Raw genomic sequence first — 16,420 nt, 5'->3', positions numbered from 1 at the left:
TTGAAAATACCTAAGGATGGATTCTCTACCCCCTCTCAGGTGTTTCTGCTTGCTCTACTTTTGCTTATATGTTAAGACCTTTTGAAAAACAAAATAAACTTCCTTTGGAGAATGGCATCATCTTTGGGAAGACTTAGCAGTCAAGAGCACAGGATACGGAATTCTTGTCTAGAATTATTTGATATATGCAACCAGTCAGTTTGACTTTCATCATATCAGCACACAATAAGTTAAGGTGTTTAAATGTACTTTCCAACCAGAAGCTTTCCATTTTGCAACAAATGCTATTGAGGAACCACAGTCTTTGTTTTCACAGCAACTATGGCTATTCCATACACAAGATTGCTTCCGAGTCTGTGAATATGTTCTGGCCATGTGTTGGGTTTTGCTGGGATTAAACCAGAGTGCATCTTCCTGTCCCCAGCTTTTTATGAAAAAAACATGATCTCCAGGTTCTATATGGGAGAAAAGCTCAAAGGTTCCTAACATCTGGGCTACACTAGAAGGAAGCACGCTGCATTCTTACTGGTGCCCTGTTCATCCAGCAACATTGCATGGTACACTGTCAAAAATATGAGTCCCTTGGGCCAAATTTAGCTACCCTTAAAATTTAGAATTGCTTTGGACACATTTTAACATCTCGGTGCTCCCAAAATAGTTCCCATGAAGTAGCTAATGTTTTTATACTCCTCTCCCTCATCATCTATAATGATAATCCGTGGTTCAATTTACCAGTGTAACAAATACTAATTCTTAAACAGCAGCATTTGTGCTTTGTAGCTTGCATTTCAAAATGGCTGCTCCCTCATTGATGATAATACCAGCTTAATACAAATTTAAGGCAGTTAACATTTTCTTTAGTGAGTAGAGGCTCAATCTGGCACTTGAAATCTTGTCCTTGGAGTCTATATGAGTTACTGTATTAGTTTCTCAGACAAAACAATGTCCCATTTATTCTATGTAATTAAAAATAACCACTGCATTTAAGATCATAAAAGAGGTCAAAATGCTCAAGTCCTATTGAAAATATTTAACCACACACAAATGGTACATATGTAAAAGTCCTTAGGAACTGACACGTTACTCAAATCATCAAGCTCTCATAGTGTACTTTGCAACATCTTAAGCAGAAATTCAATCTTATTGTGTCCATGTCATATGTAAAAACACAGATGGCTACAGGTAAACACAAAAACTTAATGCTAGTTGGCATTACTCCAGCCTTCTCTAAGTACTTCACAACTTTTGTCTGGAGAAGAGGAGGCTCAGAGGAGACCTCATCACTCTCTACAACTCCCTGAAAGGAGGTTGGAGCCAGGGGGGTGTCAGTCTCTTCTCCCAGGCAGCTCTCAGTAAGACAAGAGGGCATGGACTTAAGCTCTGACAGGGGAGGTTTAAGTTGGATATTAGAAAGAAATTCTTCACAGAGAGGGTGGTCAGGCATTGGAATGGGCTGCCCAGGGAGGTGGTGGATTCTCTGTCCCTGGATGTTTTTAAGAAGAGACTGAAAGTGGCATGGTCTGGTAACCACAGTGGTAGTGGATCAAGAGTTGGACTTGATGATCTCAGGGGTCCTTTCCAACCCAGTTATGATTCTGTTATAGCTACTGATTGACCTGTTTTATAAAGGATGGATATTTCTACTTACTTGTACTTATTTTTCAAAGGGTCAAGTAAGAAAAAAAGTGAGAGCTGTAACCAGAAATGGAAAGGCATTAGCTGTGGCCCTAGTCTTTTAATTTCTAGATAGCTTGCCTTTTCATTCAGTAGTCATGTATGGACAACAAACATAAATTATAATTGGGAGCTTTCCAAATAAAAAAATGCATTCAAAAAGCTAGATGCATATTCTCAAGTCTGGGAAAGAAAACTATTTTAGAATTCTAGAATCATGGAATAATGATTTCAGGATAATAAACAAGCAAATGCCTGAAATTTAGTTTTCTCATTGAATTCTGAGATCTAAAAGGCATGTAGATTTTGATATTTTTAGTAGGTTCATAAGCATTTTCTAAAGACTGCCTTCACCATGCAAGGACAAAACAAGATTCAGCATAGAAAGTTGAAAGTTCCTTAGGTTTTTTGAGATAACATTACTATGACATAGAAAGAAAATGAGACTGATTTCAAGAGAGGCTGTGACAAACATCTCTTTTCAGGGTGGATGAATTATAGAAACAAAAAGAAATGCTAAGGAACAGTAGTGATCAGTAGGCATAGACCAACTATAGCCTTCAATCCAGCAGGCAACTAGTTTAACCCACACAAACTAGCTGTCTCTCTTCCTATGTTTTCTGACTGGTGGGCTGGATGATGTGAATTTGTTACTTCTCCATCTTCTGTTCTGTTAAGATTAATGACGAGTGACTTATTATTGTTATTGTTGTTGCTGTTGTTTCCACTGGAGATGGCATCAATTAGCATGGAAACTTCATTCAGCACTGCCAAATAACAAACAAACAAAAAAGAGTTTGCCTGGAAGACTTCCATCAAGCCTTGCTCCCACAAGCAAAGATCTTCAAAGGACCTTATAACGTTCATCTTCCAGGACGATAAGGGGGTGAGAGATGAGTTAGCAACACTGTGAAAAGTAGTATGGAAGTTCAGATACAATCTGAACATGCATAAAAGATGGAAAGCAATCTTTTTTTTTTTTTCACGAGCAGGCTGGATAGCTTAGACGACTTGTGCAAAATGACAGGATTAGCGCACCAAGGGAAGGCAGCAGATCTGATTTTACAGAAACATTATTTATGGGTTAGTGGGAGGACAAAAGTTTTCTCAACAGATTTTTCAAGATCTAATAATACACAAAAAGTTCAAATGGTTTCCTGTAGCCTCTACTTAGAGCTACTTTATAGATAGTGTTTTGCTTTAATGTAATTTATCCAGACTTTCTAATGAGACTTTTGGTACTCTACTTCCTGGAAAATTATTACTGACATTGGAAATATGGTGCCTTGTAGGAATATTGCAATGAAGATATGAAGTTGCCAGACATATTGTAAACAGAGCATAATTACAGTATTTACAGTTGAACATCAAAATGGGAAGAGATGCCAAGTGGCATTTCTCAGAAGTTAATATTGGGACTGATAACATTTAATATCTTCCCTAATAATTTGGAAAACGAAGTAAACTGTACATTGATTGAACACATAGGAGACACAAGAGGAAGATGAACTACAACACAGCAGGTGGGTAGGCTGAAAAATCCCAGAAAGATCTGGAAATCTAAGAGGGAGAGAGAGAAGGGTGCATCTAGAAGGGAAGCTATTTAATGTAGACAAATGTAGAGTAACAAGCTCAGAGAAAATTAACACCCATCTCAAGTAACCAAATGGGAAAATGCCAATTTTCATTTTAAAAAAAAGAATCTAAAAGAGATTTCACAGTTTATTCACACTAAAAATTCACGTTGGGGTATATGCATCAGGTTTGACAACTTGTTTGCTACATTCCAGCCTGATGTGATTTTAAAATGAAGAATAACAGATTACCTTAAAAACCTGCCTTTTAATTTTTTTTCATAATTTGAATGTATACTGAATGCTCAAAAAGGACTCAGTTTACAGGAGTGTTAGCAGAAATAGCATAGTAGCTATGTAAATTAAGTAAGAGACACAGTGGCAACACATACAAGGTCCAACATACAAGGTCCAAGATGAAGGTCAGGAAGCCAAAGCCCATCTGTCTCCCATACTGTCAAGGAATTCTAAGTGTTCACTCTATGCAGCAGAGCAAAATCCATTAAATAATAGGTTGCCACTGATTTCTTTAGTTTAGAAGCTCAACTATACCTTGAGGAAAGGATTGCTTACTTGCTAATAGAAACCAGGATTCTGAGGGATACTTGAAAAAAAAAAAAAAACCAAACCTAAACAAATGCTGAAACAAGCTTGCTGTGTTAAATGATTCCTGTGTACACTAAAGAACCTCAAATATCTATAGGAGGGAAATTGTCAAAACAATGAACCCTTGCAATAAAATTAACCTGTAATTATATAAAATCACTAGGTATAGAAAACATATTTAATGACAGAAAAAATCCTACATGGACTATGTTAGAGTATTGCTCCTGGCTCAGAGTTTAAGCAGTACATTATCTTTTTCCCATCATTATTTGATAAACAATACCCATGGCGCGAGTACATTATTTTGTCACAGGAATGATTCATTACAAGAAAACACAAAAACTTTATCAAACTGAGTACTACTTTTCTTCATGATAAAGCAATCCAAATACAGCTGGTGCATATGAAATGGCTGATGTGATAGCAATCAACAATATTTTTTATGTATGCTTAAAAACCTGCTTACCAAGGGGAGCCATATATCCTGAACCCCCTCACTGTCACTTCGGAGTCTTGAAGATAGATGCAGTTTGTTAGAAGAGACTGTACATTTTCATAGCTTTCTGGCTTCAGCTTAGAAACAGAGGGGAAATAGTAAAAGTCCTGCTTGATTAAGTCAGCCATGAATTCTTGGTCAAAGGTCAATTCATGATTTCCTGCTATCACAATCTTGTATTCATAGGGCAGGCTACCTGAAACAGTGAAAAACAAACAAATTATTTGGTTTATTGAAAATCTCTGTTTGCTGAGAAAAGCAAACAGACAGACTCACCATTATCAATTCCTATAATATGCTCATGTATTTGAAACAATTGAGCATATCCCTACTGCACATTACTGTGATTCCTGGTGATTTCAGGTAGATGACATTGCTGTCTTTTTCAGGGCGCACTGATTTAGCATGCTTAGCATTTATGTGTTGAAACTACTATCAACTCATCAACCTTAAAAACCAGTCTGCAGATTTCTGCTCTACTATTTACTTGTAGTTAATTGCCATTTGTGCTGCAAGTATCACTTACTGTGACAGGGATGATAACTATTTGACAGAAATTAGGGTTCAAAGAAGATTGGCCATAATGCTTGATAAAATAATGTCAGCTCTCTTCTCCCAGAGCTGTGGTCTTTTTTGACTTGTTACTGTGAAGGTCTTACAGTCAGAACTTGGGTCAGCCATAGGGTCTGCTGCTCTCTTTGCCCTGATGTTAAGATCAAGTCTTCAAGCAAGACAAGGATTGGGCTTAGCTGTCAAAACTCCACATCCCACGGAGAAGTCTCGCATTTTGCCTCTCTCCCATGTTTTTACCTGCTCCATTTTCTCAGTGACTTCCTTAGATCTATGAGCTATAATTTAAAGTGACTCATGTTCTAGAATATTTTACAACTCATATTTAGTGAAAAATCTTACAACCTCCTGATGAAGGCAAGAATATATATGCCCACACATGTGAGCTCTTCCTGAGAGCAGCACTGCAACAGAAACTTTCCACCTGACTCCACGTTTGGTTATTAACTGGATACTGCCCTTGAATGCAGGCATTGCCTGTCTCAAAAAGCTCAGCAGAAACCTTCTAAGTATATCTAAGAGGAAACAAAGACAGAAACCGTGTGAAGCTGCATTCATTAACTTTGCTCCTGCACTATCAATTTGCATTAGGATGAAGACAGTCAGAATAGAGACTGAGAGCAGAAAGAAATATTTAACTGAAACTGAGACCCATCTTGCACAGCAGCAATCTTGTAATTTTTTATTTTTAAAAGTATCGTTGATAATAAAGAAAAAAATTAGTGATAACTCCAAGCCTAACCTAAAGGTAGGATATTTTAAAAATGTAAAAAAAAACAGTCAATACATGGTGGCAAAAGTTGGCATGAGGAGGACTTTGGAACACAATACAACAGTGTAATTCATTCGTATACACAGACAACAGAGAACTGTGCTAGCCCAGGTGAGATGCTACATGGCTGAACTCATTATTTTCCAAATAAAAAGATCTGGGTAATTCTAAAGTACGTATTTCAGACTCTTACAACATCTGTATTAAGAAAATCGCAGTTTCCACTCTTTTCTGTGGACCCAGCATATATGGGTTCCAGCCTTTGGAACATGTATTAATAGAAACTCATTTAAGTATTTATGATTACACGTTGAATGTTGGAGATTTGATTATTTACCTGAAAGACTACTTGAGATGTAAATTCTGTCATTTTTACTTCTGAGATGCTTAGCACTTTGCAGATGTGTACTCCATCTCTACAAGTTTTCCAGGTGTGTGCACACATGCATATACAAGTTAAAAATGTTCCTTACATCCCATATTATGTATGAGCATCCAACACACAGGCCTTGGGGAAACAGGAAAATAAAGAAATCCTGCGTGCTGCAATACTGTTAACAATTCCATTTCGATTCTGTTTTGTAAATCTTTTCCAGCTCATCTGATCCATCCATCTAGCAGCCAAGAGCCTGTACGAGCTGGTTACAGTTGTTGCTTTCACTAATGTATTTATGTCATGTTGCTGTCTGTGGGTGTTACTTAGGCAAATTAGCAGATTACTCTAAATGTACAGTTACATTTATTACAGTGGCGGCCAGAAGCACTGCTGTAGTTACAGGTCTGTCAGCTTTTCAATTAACAACTGTGTTTTTGATGAGTTTGCAGCTCATTTTTTTTCCCTTTCATTCCATACCAGGAGGCAACTTTCTAAACCTATTTCTTTCTCTTTGTTTCCACAATCCTTTTTTGCCCTTTAAATTCTAACCTTTTAGACTAACAGGGGTATTTCTCACTGCTTGTATGCAGAATTAACATTTTATTTAAATTTTGTTTCTTATAAGACTTCAGGACATGCTTCACTTTCTGCTCCAAGAGTTCTCAAAGTGCAGAGTCAACCTCACGTATGGCTCTTTGCAACCTTGTTCTTGGCTGGACACTGCTGTCATGAACTAAACGTGTAAAACACCAGTTAAGAAGTTCAGATTAATACCCTCAGCTCTCAGACAACACTGATTACACATTTCCCACCTTCTTTGCTTCCAGTGTGATCCATATTTACCAGTGCTCACTCTAGTCCTCATGGAGAAGTCAACACTGAATGATAAACATCTCTGGACTAAAGCACAGTCCTCCTACCACTGACTTCACAGGGAAAAAAACCACCACACTGCAGCAAGACCACAGTCCAACATGGTCTATCAGCAGAGTCCAGAGAAATGCTGAATGTTTCAAGTGCCTTTTATAGCCTTAAGATCCACTGAAAACTACCTTACAGCAACAACTCTTCCCTACTTGTGACCTACAACTTCTTACTTTTCCTTTTTATATGTTATTACTTGAACTGTTCCATATTTTCTTATTTTGTTCTGTCCTTCCAACACAAATACATGATTTTCTATACTGCACTATTCGTAGTCTTGGCTCAGTATTTGGGTAGGACCAAGACTTCCCCAAGAGAGCATAGTCCAATAGCTGTTTCTACATTTGTCCATAGTTTTAGAATAATCACTTTTCTATCACTTTTTGTGACACCAGCTCTCAACCAGAGATAATTCTACCAATCCCAGGTTGAATAGTTTATTCCCACACCTGCCAGCGGGTGCTAATGGCAAGCTGAGTATTAAAGACACCAAGCAGAAGCACATTTCCTGTCCCTTTTAAAACAAATTGAGCTGAGAATGTTCAATTCCCACTCATGCAGCTTTTTGTGCCTTCTTGTAACAATTGCATTTTGCTAAGAAAGATTCCTACCAATGACAAAAATCTGCTACAACATACCCATTGCAGTGGGTTCCTTCTGTCTGTGATTTACAAACTCCATGAAACAAAGCCTTAGTAAAGACACTGCCTAGCCTTTCCTTTCCTAAGTGGTTTTCCTTCTTGTTTTGGTTTGGTTTGGTTTTGTTGTTGTTGTTCCTTCTTTCCCAAAGCTGGCATATGCTAAACATTACATTCCCTAATTGTTCATCCACGTGGACACCAATGGTATCACCAGAGAGACCATGAGCATATCAAGAGTGACTGACAGCCCTGAGATAACAGTGAGGGGGCTGTGACCTCCTTAATTCTCCCAGTGAGGGAGCTCACTGCTCAGGTGGTAACAGATGCATCCTGCAGTCAATATGATGCTTTGTGGCTGGTACTGCAAGCAGGGCTCCAGCTTCTATGACCACAGTATCAATTCTGAAGAACAAGGACTGCTGTGGAGGGATGGAATTCCCCTGGCAAAATGGGGCAAGTCTTGCCAACAGGTTCACTAAAACAGAGGGAAGAGTTATACGTGTGTTGAGGAAGGGTTGTCGCACTGAGTGAGGGCATGGAGGCAGCGAGGAAGTAGCTGGGGGACTACAGGATGAAGAGGGCTTTGTCTCTTTACCCTTGAAAAGCAGCCTCTCAGGCACAGCATGGAACACAACCAGAAAAAAGGAGAAGTCCATGCATAGTAGAGAACTGTGGCAACTCTCAGACTATGAAGACACAGTGGGATAGATCACCAGATGGGAGTGCTGCAATGGATGGACACAGGCCTACTACCTGTCTATCACAGCTCTGTCACCTTTGAAAAGGACTGGAATACACCACACCTTCTCAAAAAAGGTAAGAAGAGTAATCTGGGCAACTACAGGCCACTGAAACTCGTATCAGGCCTGGGAAAATTATGGAACAAATCTCCCACAGAGTAATCTTCCAAGTACATGAAGGTCAGGAAACAGATTTGGAACAGCCACCATTGCTTTAACTTGAGAAAATCACACATGACTAATGCAATTGCCTTCTTTGAGATGACGACTTGCTCTGTGGATAAGGGAGAACACTAGAGTTTTGTTTGCATTGGTTTTAGCTTTTGACATACTCTGCCATAGCATCTTTATAGCTGAATTGGTGAGATCAGAATGGCCAATAAGGTGGGACAGATACCACCCAGAATACTAAGCTCAAAGGGCTAGAATCAGTAATACAAAGTCCAGCTGTCATTCAGTCACATGAAGTATGCCCTGAGCTCTTATGTTTGGGCCAATACTGTCTCCCATCTTTACTAACAGCCTGGATGATCTGATGGAGTGCACTTTCGGCAAGTTTGTAGACAACACCAGTTCAGGAGTGGGAGTCTGCTGACACACTCTGTCTGCTATTATGAGGAACCTCCAAAGACTAGGAAAGTGGGCTGACAGGAACCTCATAAATTTGGTAAAAGCAAAAGAAAACTCCTGCACCTAGGATGGGGTAACTTCATTCAACAAGACACAGCATTGTGTCTTCGTGGCAAAGCCAGCCAACCACATCCTGGCCTGTATTCACAACAGTGAAACCAATTGAACAAGGGGTGTGATTTTTCTCCTCTATCTAGCATCTGGAGTGTAGTGTCCAGTTCTGGGTTTCTCAGTAAAAAAAAAAAAAGTACTGACAAACTGAAGCAAGTCCAGTGGAGGGGCACCAAGATGGTTGGGGAATGTGGCACATGGAAAGAGGCTGAGATATGAACCTCTTCATCCTAGAGATGAAAAGAAGACCTTACTGCTGTCTGCAACTACCCGACCTCAGAACAAAGGCAGAAGGCAGATCTGTTCTGCATATAGGTGCACACAGACACAAGAGGCAACAATCACAAGTGGGAACATGGCATTAGGAGAGAATTTTACCATGAAGATGGTCAAAAGTGGATCAGGTGCCCAGGGCAGCTGAGCAATCTCTATCCTTCATCTAACATTCAACTGGACAAGGTTACAAGCAGTCTGCTCTAACTAGACCTATTTTGAAGAAGGGATTGGACTGAACCTCCAGAGGTACCCTCCCCCCCGATCCCATGTGATTTTAGGTTTCTGTAATTCTGCACTGGAACATAAACAGGATTTTTAAAGATTCTGTAACATTGAAAGAAGTTAAAAACTAATTTCATGTTGTGATTCTGATGCAACAAATCTATGGTAGGCAAGCAATTTAAAAGAACTAGAGATTACATTCCATTAACTTAGGTATAAGTTTCTCATGCTATCCATTTAAGAGATGAGTAAGACTAAATACCCAGTTGATAGCCAACTAACACTTGATGCTAGAATATGGCTTTACTGGTGGGCAGGTAGCAAACTTGGTATCAATAAACAATCTATGTATACAAATATATTGAAATGTATAGCTGTCACAGGAATTCCACATAAATATCCAGGGCAAAATTAACTCCCCAGTAAAATTAAGGAGGCACTCCCTTCAGGAGTGCCAAGAAACACATGCAAGAACACATGATATGGGAGTCAAATATGTACTTTCAAACAAAAAAAAAAAAAAAAAAAAAAAAAAAAAAGGAAAAATTATGAATTTGGGGGAAAGCTTTTTTTTTTTTTTTTTTTCTCCTCTCTTATTTAGATTGGTTTTGCCCATAATTCAGGGATACTTCTGTTCTTGGCACCTGAGAAGCTTCTGCTAAAATATCCCTATAGCCTGGAGACAAATAGCAAGAATTGTCTGGAAAAATTTCTGTATTAAAATTATTAAAATGCCACTGGCGTGGAATGGGATATATTTGGAAATTCATGTAGTGATTCTGACATTACCAAGGAAACAAAACCAATCAAAATGTCAGTTTAAAACATTTGGAGGGGATAAAAATTCCATTGCTAAGCAAAATTTCACATTTTTTCCTAAAATAAGGGGGTTTCTCCTCCTATAATGTTAACATTATTTTCCTCCATAGTCAACCTATAGCTACTTCATCATATTTGGATTTTTTCCTGTTGATTCCACAACACATCAAAATTCTGTCAGAAACATACTGGCTCAAATTCTGTCTCAGGCTTCAGGGCTTTCTCCACATCCAAATTTTTCCTTCTGCCAATCTGGAATGGGGCTCCATCCATTCTCTCAGCCTCTACTTTAATTTGGAATGAGCGATCTTTTCCCCATCTTTTTCCTTTTTCTCTGCTACATGGTTCTTCATTTTTCCTGACTCATTTTCCCCTTTCCTTTCCTTTTTGTAATCTCCATGCAGAAATTTGTAATCTGCATGCAGAAAAATACTGGAGACACATTATCTTGCACTTAATTTAGCAGTTTTATCAAAGGATATCTTTTTCTCATAGAAACAAAACTTGTAGAAGTACAACAGTTTTACACTTCTCTGTGCTTGTCTCTCAATGTCCCTCTGAAAATGCCTGAAAGATTCAAAAGTCATTTACCATACCGAGCAGAGGAGTAAAGGCTTCAAAGATAACTGTATTCCCTTGAGTTTTCTGAAAGTTTAAGAAGACTGATGCCCACTCTGAAGGAGAGGCCTCAAAGAAAGGAGAAACCACATGAGATGAGACACCTAAGAACCCACTAACCATCTGCAAGACAGAATTCGAGAAGTCAGGCAGCTGTGGTTCACTTCCCAGAACATCTTCTCACACAAAAAATTTCTACCCTAAATCTTCTAAATCAATGTAATTTGTTATTCTTTGAGATCATTATAATCTAAAAAAGCTTGGGATGTCATATTCAGCTTACATATAGCCAGATGGTATTATCATCTTACTAACATCTTACCTAAGTAAATGGAAGTTTTGTCAGTTGTGGCAAGTCCTGCTCAGACGTCTCTCAGCCTTTGTTTGCTTAGGATAAGAATCTGACATTAGTTCTGGGTACATAATGTGTATAACAGTAATATATATTGTTTAGCTAGTAACATTATTGTTTGTTCCTTTTTTTACTTTAGGTTACTAATTAAGAAAAACAACATCTATTTTTTTTTTTGCATGTTTGTGCACCAATTACAAAGTTATTACAGCAGTTCTTAACTTCTAAACTACAGTAGGTTCTTTTTATGATGAGCATAATTTTTACAAAATAACTTGAAATGCTGGGGGACCATTACTTGAAATACAAATTGCATAATGCAAAAGCACTGAACGTCCCTTTGTTTGCTATTCTTCTGCATCTGAGTTTGCTCAAACTACAATTCTGTGTGCTAAAAGGTTCACCCTGTTCTATCAGCAAGTCCTCTTCTCAGTAAATTAGATCAACACTGCAAATAATTCAAAAGCAAATGCATGATGTTTATGCTCCAGACACCTCTCGTACTGAGGTTGGGCATCTTTATCAACCAGTGACCTCCTTTGCAGCTTACAACTGTTATCAGATTGTAACTTCACCAAGATAAATGCAAACTTGTACAAGCAGATGTGCTTTGCTTCTCTCCTGTTATTGTGCTGAGCAGAATTTTTAGTATTCATTAAAAGCAGTGGCAATCATCTAAGTGCCCACTTAATGCTTTTTCCCTCTCAATTCAACCTTTTAGAATACAGCAGTGAGTGATACAGTCAAAAGACTGCATAACCATCTCAGATTGCTTTTTTAGCATCTCTTTGACAGTTCTGTGTTTAAACACTGGGGCTGATGTCTGGGAAATTCACATTAACATACTTTTTGTATGGTGTGTAATCTGGAATAACACTGTAAATGAACACTCCCTCCTAAGTCATCTGTAACCTTCTAGCTGTAGACATTCTTGCATTGTAAAAGCCAGTAATTATATCAAACAATAAAACAGCAAACACGTACAATGCTGCTCACATTTGCAAAACAGGATTTCTTAAAATAAATACATAAAGGCAAATCAAACTAAAAAATATTTGATAATAGTTCAACTTAGGGTCTTTGATATACTGTGTTTTATACGCACCCACACACATGTACAATAATAGGCCAAAATCACTTCTGAAGGAAAAGAGGCTTCTTTTCACCCTGGTTTATTTAATTACCCTGTAATTATACAGAACCAACCCAATGCTCTCTGCAAACAAGGTCATTAAAGTAGCTGCAGTGAGTCAACCCAAAAGATTATGTAGTGCTGTACCTTCTGTCCACTAGCAGTCAGTAACAGATGCCTAAAGAATTGCAAAACTGTAAGGTTTGCCTAGATGGAACCTTCCTTTGATATGTTCCCTTTGATTACTTCAATTAATGCCTTGAGAATCCTCAACTAAGTCATAGGGTTGATTTTAGTCAGTATTTTTCTTTTTTTATCTCCTGGAATAGTTATAGCCTAAGGAGACCTAAGGAGACAAATTTCTTTATCAGCTTATTGTCTAGTTCTGGTTTCTAACATGTATGTGGGGACAATGAAAGAAAAGGAGATAGAGGACTGTGTTGAAAAGTAACAATTAAAAAAAAAACTTAAGAATTCCTTCAAGGATCTCTCTGCACACCGATACAGCTTCCTGTTCAGATCTTCAGATCCCACAAATGTGCTTTCAGTATGTCCCAGTTGCCACATTCTGGAAAGAAAGACTACAAAGAGCCGTGTGTCATGTTCGAGGTGCACAGCACCAATAACAGTGTTTAATGTTTGTGTATAGTGCTCCACAATAGGTGTTCAAAGTGGTGTGCCGAGAATAACTAATCCTCAAACACATTCATGTGGTAGGCGGATCAAGCATCATTTTCACAATTTTACAAGAGGGAACAATAAAGGGGCTGTCAAATCTGAAGAGGACTAACCAGAATTTGGTTGCCTCTCTTCCTCAGGCTCTTTCAAATATCTCTGCCACAGGCAATGACAGTTCACAGACATCATACTCCAGATCTTTCAGTTCCCTATTTGTTCTCTGCATTGCGGGACCACATCACCTCCCTAAAGCTACACTTGTCTGCTAGTCTGGAACAAGACTAGGGTATTTTTACTCACTTGTTTATTTGGAGGGTCAGGGATCTCAATATTTTTGAAAATCACAGTACATTTTTAGGTGAGTCATCCCAGAGACACAGAATCTTCAAGTTTGGCTTCTTTCCACTCCAGCAGTGGAAAGAAGCAACCTCATTATTCATACAGTGTGCAAGAAATTCCCCAAAGGCACAAATGCATTTGGGAGGAGGGAATGAAGGGAAAAAATCCTTTAGCACCCACCACTCTATAGCTTCTACAGCTTCTGACCACGAGCATGGAAGGCAAACCTGGAAAACAGGGTCATCTTCCCAATGCAGGGATTTAGCTTAAATACTCCTTAGACTCCTAGGAGCCAGTTTAACACTCAAGACACACTAACTCCCCAGAACTGCTGGAATACTGGAAGAGTGTGTTGCAGTGCACTTTTCTGAGCTGTTCTGTCTGAGCCTTAGATGTACCAACTGATCTGAGACATCACACATTTGAGAAATGCAATAAAAACCAACATTTTTTTTTTTTTTTAGTATGCCCAGTCTTTTAAAAATGACATCTGTTCTAAATCCCTACATAGCTCAATGTTTTTTTGCTGCATTTCCAAAGCCATTCTTTTGTAAATAGATAATTAGTGCTTAAATACTTCTTTCAAGAGGTTTCTACATTAACATTAAAATAGTGTAATTACCGATGGTCAAAATGGCATGACTACAATTTATAATTTTTTTTGCTGCTCTGAAGCTGATTTTCTTTCTTTTTCAGCACAATTTTAATCTGTTTTAAATGTACTACAGAACCTAAAAATATTAAATACCTGTTAAGAGAGGAAGAAAAGTAAATACAATAATTTTGCAAAACTGAAAAGTAAACCAAAAGTAAAGCTAAGCCTAGTGTTTCAGGCATTTCTGAATTTTAACACAAACTTAAAAGTAGGGATGATGTTTATTGACAAAAATTAGTTTATTTTTTTCTACAATCTAATAATACAAACAGGTGATTCTAGTAGTGCTAGTTATTATAGTTGAGGATGCATCTTCACTCTAAAATATTTTTAGCCTGGCATAAAAATGTTATCTTTTGAGCTGAATCTGCTGGGGTCAATTCCTGAAGTACATGTCAAACTATCTATTGTTTGTGTGTGTATGAATGATATACAAGTCAGATTAACATTTTCAGGAAAATGCTCTGAAGAGCTCTTCATTGCTTTCCACCACAATTTCTGTTCTCTTATTTCAACTTTAGCTTGAACTTGAATTCCAAATGGGAACACTGTCTTTCACATTGAAGAAACTCAAGCAATCACACTGAAACAATGTGTATTATAAAATGTGTTAGTTTAAGTAATCTTTCCAATCTGTGCACAGAAGATAATTCTCAGAGGGAATATGGAAGTATGTGTTGCAGATTCTATCACAGCTTGGCTATTTATTTAAATTTTGAGGAAGGTAACCCACAAGCTTCAAGTGACGGTGGGTCCTGGAGCATACAAAATTTGAAAGTGATATTACAGACTTGAGCAAAGGGAATTATGAGAGCAACTGAGGCAAGCAAGCAATTTCCAGTGCCAACAATATGGGAGAAAAATAATAGAGATGGTTTTGGTGTCATTATTTGATGAGTGCACTAAAGCAGGACATGTCCTACAACACATTTGATTTATATGCACATAGGAAATAAATAACAAAAATAATGAAAAAGCTGAGGAGAAGAACAGCAGAGTGAGCTTGATCTGTTGTCCAGTAATACAATATACCTTTTCTAGCCCTGATTACATAGCATCATAGAATGGTTGTGGTTGGAGGAACCTTTAAAGATCATATAGTCTAACTCCCTCTGCTATGAGCAGGGACATTTTTCACTATATCAGGCTGCTCAAAAGCTCCATCCAACCTGGCCTTGAACACTTACAGAGAGGGGAATCCATTACTTCTCTGGGCACCATGTTCCGGTGTCCCACCACTCTCATTGTAAAAAATTGCTTCCTTATATCCAATCTAAATATAACCTCTTTTGGTTTGAAACTGCTGGCCCCTGTCCTGTCCCACTATAGGCTCTGGTAAAAAGCTTTTTCATCCTCCTTAGAGGCCCTCTTTAAGCATTGAAAGGCCACAATAAGGCTTCCCTGGAACCTCCTCTACTCCAGGATGAGTAACACCAACTCTCAGCCTGTCTTGAAAGGAGAGATGTTCCAGCCCTGACTGTTTTTGTAGCCATCATGTGGCCACACTCCAACAGCCCCATGCATTTTGAAACAGTTCTGCCAACTTATTTATGGCTATTTAAAGTGATGTCATTAAAATCTGCACATGTTAGAAAATAAACACATGTTCAAAGCTGTGTTACCATGCATACTTATAAAGTCATCAGAAAGTTTCATTGGCTTCATGGCCTCCTGTTTAGCCATAGTGTAAAACATATTTTGTACTTCACTTTTTCTGTTGCAAAACTGGATTTTCACATTTGGAAGTAAAAAAACAGTCAGAGAAGGAAGTAGGCAAATAAAGGAAAAAAATGAAGTATAAAACCAGGAGAAAGGTCAGTCTGGGAAAAAAGGGAAGGAACTGACCAAATGATAACACCACTGGCAACCTTTGTAAACTGACTACTAATCCCTTTTCCCCTTTTATTTTACCATGAATAAGGAGAGTGAAATAGAAATCTGGCTTGCAAAAGTACATCATGGTACTGCATGACTGGGCAATAAGGGGACAGATGAAACTGAATATAAATTTATGCAGAATAATTCAAGTGTTGGAGAAAATATACCAACTACAAACACAGACTGATGGGTTCTGAACTAGATATTACCATTCGGAAAAGAATTCATAAAGTTATAATAGGCAATTTTATGAAGATGTCATCTCATTGTTTAGTCAGTTAAAAATAAAACCAGAATAATTCACAACAGTAGAAAGGAAAAGAGAACAAACCAGGAA

At 38.1% G+C, this 16,420-nt stretch overlaps 1 protein-coding gene across 1 annotated transcript in view; it reads right to left on the bottom strand.

Annotated features, from left to right (window-relative positions):
• Positions 1-16,420, bottom strand: part of MPPED1 (metallophosphoesterase domain containing 1) — a 66,617-nt gene that overhangs the window by 27,259 nt on the left and 22,938 nt on the right. Inside the window, exon 4 of the mRNA XM_071733263.1 lies at positions 4,321-4,546. Within this exon, the coding sequence (XP_071589364.1) occupies positions 4,321-4,546 (226 nt within the window). The remainder of the gene's footprint in view (positions 1-4,320; positions 4,547-16,420) is intronic.

This window comes from Heliangelus exortis, chromosome 1 (assembly GCF_036169615.1).
Source record: "Heliangelus exortis chromosome 1, bHelExo1.hap1, whole genome shotgun sequence".
NCBI lineage: Eukaryota > Metazoa > Chordata > Aves > Apodiformes > Trochilidae > Heliangelus > Heliangelus exortis.
The sequence above is the reverse complement of the archived record's forward strand: the minus strand, read 5'-3'. Positions and strand labels throughout refer to the sequence as shown.